The following is a 5,313-nucleotide window of genomic DNA, read 5'->3' on the forward strand; positions in this document are numbered from 1 at the left end:
GCCTTTTGGCCGTACGTTCACTTTTAGTATGGTTTCCACGCAATCCTTTATAAATGAGACCCCAGACCTGTTGGATATTTTACGAGCAGTCAGTCTGCTCTTATCCAGATGGATTTTTCTCACTAATAACTTTATATTTCATTAGTTTGAAGATATTTTGAGTTGAAAATAAGTCACACTCCATAATTATGTTGACAACAGGTTATTCTGTTGAAAATGGAATTAGATTTTAAATGTAACTAACAACATAAATTGGTTAGATTAAATTAAATTGGCTTTTAACGCTGTTGTATAGCACTACAATATTAATATGGAGATCTCAAACTAAAAACCAACGTAAATTAGGCATTAATTGAAGTTTAGAGACATTTTAAAATGCGTCTTTTCAGAACTACATCTGACACTTGTGATGGTCGGGAGGGGCGGAGTAAGAGAACAAAAGTAAGAGAAATTTAGAATAAGAATACGAACATGTTCTTGCATGTGGCCCACTGATCCTATGTTTTAGAAGTGTTAGTCGTCTGCATACAGTAACACATGCATTTAGTCGRTGGGGTTTATTTGAAGAAGCACGAGGATTTGGATTGTGGAGCCATCAACATACAGGCTTGGTTCTTGTGTGTGATGTGAATCTGGAAAGAAAATAAGAAATGCAAACAGTCCGGTGAGTCACAGCWTTATCCAGTCAGACATTTCACCAGATTTACTGCTCCAATAAAAAAAGATCAAATAAAGTAAGTTTTATTTWTATAGCACTTTTCACAGAAATAAATTCACAAGGTRCTGTACAATCAGCTAGTTTCTGTGCTTGTGTGCTAATTACCGTGCAGGGGGGCTGCATCCACGGCTCTCCATCTATCTGCATCGGTAATGCTTTCTTTGTCCTGGGTGCACAGCACAGAGAAGTCAGCAAAATGCATCAGGCAGCAAACAAGTGATTAAAATACCAAAAGGCAAAGTTGTATCGAAATGAAAAGATCAGCCACTAATTGTACYAAGTACAAATCATTAGCAGGACTGAGACTTTCTCTCTATACCTAATAGTGATCTGTGAAGTTTTTGCAAGTCGCACAGCACTTTTGAGGCCGGTGTAAATCTGTCCCATTTCCATGGCTCCTTCAAGGCCAACCACCTCCAGTCGACGATCACTGAGGTCTGAAAACAGACAGAGAGAAGCACCGTTAYAGTCTGAGCAACATGTCACTCACGTTTAGGGCTGCCTGGTATAAGCGATAGACGGTAGAAACAAAATGAAGTTGGCCCACRGTAGAAATTTACCCTCTACCGTCCTGTCGTCATTACRTCATCACACCTGTGTCAACATGGCTGCAAGTGTAGAGACAACTGAGCAGGAGGAGTCAGAAATATACTGAAGAAATATAACGCTTTAAAACACGTATAGAGAGAATAAATCCTTAAAAATTCACCCTCCCGCTGCAGAAAAGTTGCATTGTGTGGCGGGATCATTTCCTCCCTCCCTCCTGCTGCATGTCGCACAGAGTGAAACTTTAACAACCGTAGTTTTTTCACACTCAAGTTGTCGGAGAAAAAAATTTTTTTTTAATGTATTGTTACCCAGAGATGACAAAGACGTTGATGTTCATTCACTCATAAATCCATCTTGTTAATGTAACAGTCTGAGGCTGACAGCACAGCAGAGCAGTGGGTCAGTTCAGCAGGCAGRAGCTCATGTATGGCAGGCAGATATTACATTTATTTGGTTTCACCACACTTACATTCTAGTTATCTGAAATTGTTTTATGACAGAACTATGTGCAGCTTAGGTCCCTTAAGGTCCTGTCACACTATAACATTTTAGGCAACTTATGCCATCCTAGATTTTTTTATGTCTAAATGACTAATTTTACTTGAAGTACTGTTTATAACATCCACTTTATTTTGATACTGTTGAAAATTTGAGAAATGTTTTTGTTGTTGAAACAGTTTTGCAAAATATATAAAACATTCTTTTGTACTTCTGTTATGTTCATTTGCAGTATAGCCAAAATGCTGGCTTTGATTATGATTACAGTTTTCTGCAAAATAAATGCTCTAAAAATTACATAATCTTTGCTTTTTATGATAATTTTCTACTGCGATATATGCAGTTACAGTGAAAATATTTAATTTATACGTGATATGAATTTGAGGTCATACCACCCAGCCCTACTCACATTAATTGTTTAACTGCCTCAATAAAATAGATCTCACACCAAAAAGGGTGAGTTAAAAACCATTTCTAAATGTGCAGTGTAGCTCATCAGGCACATTGTGACATAAACAGGAAATGTACAGTATTTGTTGTCTTTACAACAAATCTTTGTCTTTACAAAACAAATGTCTTTACAACTGGTTTCTGCTGCCCTCGAGTGGACAAAACCCAGTAACGGCACATCACCTCATTACAGGAGTGTCCGTTTTAATTAATCTATAAGGTATTTTTGTAAAGTAACCTGTTAGTGCTGCATTCATTAAATGAACAGTTTCCTATTTAAAAAATCCAGGAGATAAATTAATTATTCTAAAGCTTTTTTCAACCCTTYAACAAATCCCACATGTCAAACAGAAAACAAGATTTTATGTAACAGCGTCAYAATGTTTCCATATCTCATTCGATTCGCTGTATAGTTGTTTTAAAAATGTTTAAAATGTTTTTAGTTTATTTTTGTGGATGTTTATGTTAATTTACTTTTATTCTCTGCATAAAATTACAACCCCAATTCCAATGAAGTTGGGGCGTTGTGTAAAACAAATAAAAAACAGAATGCGATGATTTGCAAAACCTTTTCAACTTAAATTCAATTAAATACAATAAGAAAACAAAATAAAGTTCAAACTCATAAATTTTGTGTTTTTTTTATATATATATTCACTCATTTTGAATTTGATGCCTGCAACACATTCCAAAAAAGCTGGGACAGAGGCAACACAAGATTAGGAAAGTTGAGTAATGCTAAAATAAAATAAAATGTTTGTATCGTTCCCACAGGTGAAAAGCTTAAAGGCACAGTGTGTAGGATTTGTTGTTTTCAGCGACATCTAGTGGTTGAGTGGTTGAATCGGTTCATCAGTTTGAACATTAAATATCTTGTCTTCGTAGTGTATTTAATGAACATAAGTTGAAAAGAATTTGCAAATCATCATATTCTGTTATTTATGTTTCACACAATGTCCCACCTTCATTGGAATTGGGGTTGTAATCTCACAACTGAAAAWACTCTGCTGAGATTTCAGTGTTTAGTCTGTAGCAATTTAAAAAAGCTAAATAATGATTGATGGTCATGGTTCTCAAACGTTTATTCTGATCGTACTCAGGATCCCTCTTGTGATGCTCGGGATAAATGGTGGTATCAACTATTTACAAGTTAATGAACAAGTGAACTATCGTAAGCTGAACTGTGATGTAAAGCTAATAAAACAAAAACAACCAAAAGGAGAAATATTTCAAGAAAATTATAAATTTAGCTCTAAATGGAAACTACTTGAAAGAAAAGMACAGTGAAAACACCGTTCTCAAAATATCCAGTCACCACCTGCATAGAGGCTATTTATGCCGCGTCAGGAAACTCTCTGCAGACCTGCTAGCAACAAATGATGCAACTCAGCGAGGTCATTCGATTAAARTGATCTGAAATTAATATGCATTTGGTTTGGGGCAGTGGAAGAGACAAAACCACAGTGTTTGTGGTGCTGTGCTCACCAATGAAATCATCCCATTAGAAACCACACCCTTCAGCCAGGGTTAGGTGTGTGACAGTTTTAGCAGTGTTCAAGCTTGAGAAACACTGGTTTATAACAATACTTAGGGTAACACATGATGGGGCAGCATCAGACATCAGAGGCTCACTTACTGTAATTTGTTTTGGTGGAAAAGTGATGTTTTCACATATTATTTTAGGATTTTCTGGGCTGAAGTCATGATGAGGGTAAGGTCAGCTCTGATGTGTGTGTGGGTAGATGTTTGTGTTTTCACATGCAGCCAACAGAGAACAGGTCGGCCACAGTGTGATTTAGACAACACTGCGCTGTACTCTGAGTTTATGACCTTTTTAACTGAGAACAGCTGCAACAGGAAATCTGGATTTAGACTTTGCTAAAAAAACAATCAGCTAATGGGCTCTGCAGAGCTAGGAGGAACTTCCACATTACACACACATCACAACGCAATAAGGTTTAACTTCACCATTTAAAGTTGAGGTCAGTGAAAACGCACCTTGAGAAGTAATTTTCAGGACCTCTGGGTTGACGATAACCTCAGGCTCGTCCTGACCCTTAGTATCCACTCTTTTGGTTTCACCCCAAAGGTTGGAGCCGCCATGCATGCTGGGAATGTTGAGCACAGCAACTCCTTCCATAGAGAGGCCACTGAGGTCCAAAGAAGTGCCACAGCACTGGAAAAAAATACACAAAAAGAGACGAGAGAAAACGAAAAATAAATAAGTAAAATCAGCAAACTGTCATCAGGAGAAGTTTTTTTTTTGTTGCTTCATGTTCAAGGACAAAAAGGCACATTTACAGTTCTGGTGCTTGGCGGTGCTGTTTGCTCACCTCTATTGTTATGCTTTCGTTCAGTTTCTTGCAGGAAGCAGATATGGTTTCTGAAGTGGCAAATTCAAAATACCACAACTTGTTCTTCATTCTGCAGTTACAAAAAGTGTGTCTTTTAAGTTTAACTGTTACTTTAGGTTCACACAGGTGTAACATTTTTGCTGCAACAAACATCTGCAGTCACCACCTGCATTTGTTTGTCTGTTTCGTATGGGATAAAACTTGTGCCAGCAGGAACTGAATATGAATTGCTCAGATTAAATCTGAATGTGCATAATTTGAAATTCAATGCATTGGTTTGAAAATAAATTTCACTAAACTGAAACTAAATTTAATGATTTGAAACTGAATTTAAAGTTTTGAATCGGAATTAATTTGCTTTGAAACTGTATTTTGGTCTATTAAAAATTCAGTTTGACTACTTTCACTTTCACACACTGGCACACATCCTGGTCCTTGAGAAAGCCAGCCAGAGTAATCAAACACAGATCYACAGATTTAYGTTTCACTTTGGTGAAGTTTCCATTCTGTAATGTAACAGAGTTGATGCAATCCACCGTAAAAGTGACAAAAACAGACAAAGTTATTTTATTGCAGTGATCAATTTTACCTATATGTAGAAAATGTTACATTTACATCACATCATGGATCAGTCAGCAGCAGCATCTGATCAATATGTGATCCATGATGTGATGTAAATGTAACATTTTCTACATATAGGGTAGGTAGAATTAATCACTGCAATAAAATAACTTTGTCTGTTTT

The 5,313-nt window shown here is 36.6% G+C and overlaps 1 protein-coding gene across 1 annotated transcript in view; it reads right to left on the reverse strand.

Moving 5' to 3' along the window:
• Window positions 1-326: 326 nt before the first annotated feature.
• Window positions 327-5,313, reverse strand: part of dgkaa (diacylglycerol kinase, alpha a) — a gene marked incomplete in the record, with an annotated part of 27,108 nt that continues 22,121 nt past the window's right edge. Inside the window, 5 exon segments of the mRNA XM_014016239.1 lie at window positions 327-632; window positions 824-884; window positions 1,038-1,155; window positions 4,214-4,391; window positions 4,549-4,639. Of these exon segments, the coding sequence (XP_013871693.1) occupies window positions 558-632; window positions 824-884; window positions 1,038-1,155; window positions 4,214-4,391; window positions 4,549-4,639 (523 nt within the window).

This window comes from Austrofundulus limnaeus, unplaced genomic scaffold (assembly GCF_001266775.1).
Source record: "Austrofundulus limnaeus strain Quisiro unplaced genomic scaffold, Austrofundulus_limnaeus-1.0 Scaffold141, whole genome shotgun sequence".
Lineage (NCBI taxonomy): Eukaryota > Metazoa > Chordata > Actinopteri > Cyprinodontiformes > Rivulidae > Austrofundulus > Austrofundulus limnaeus.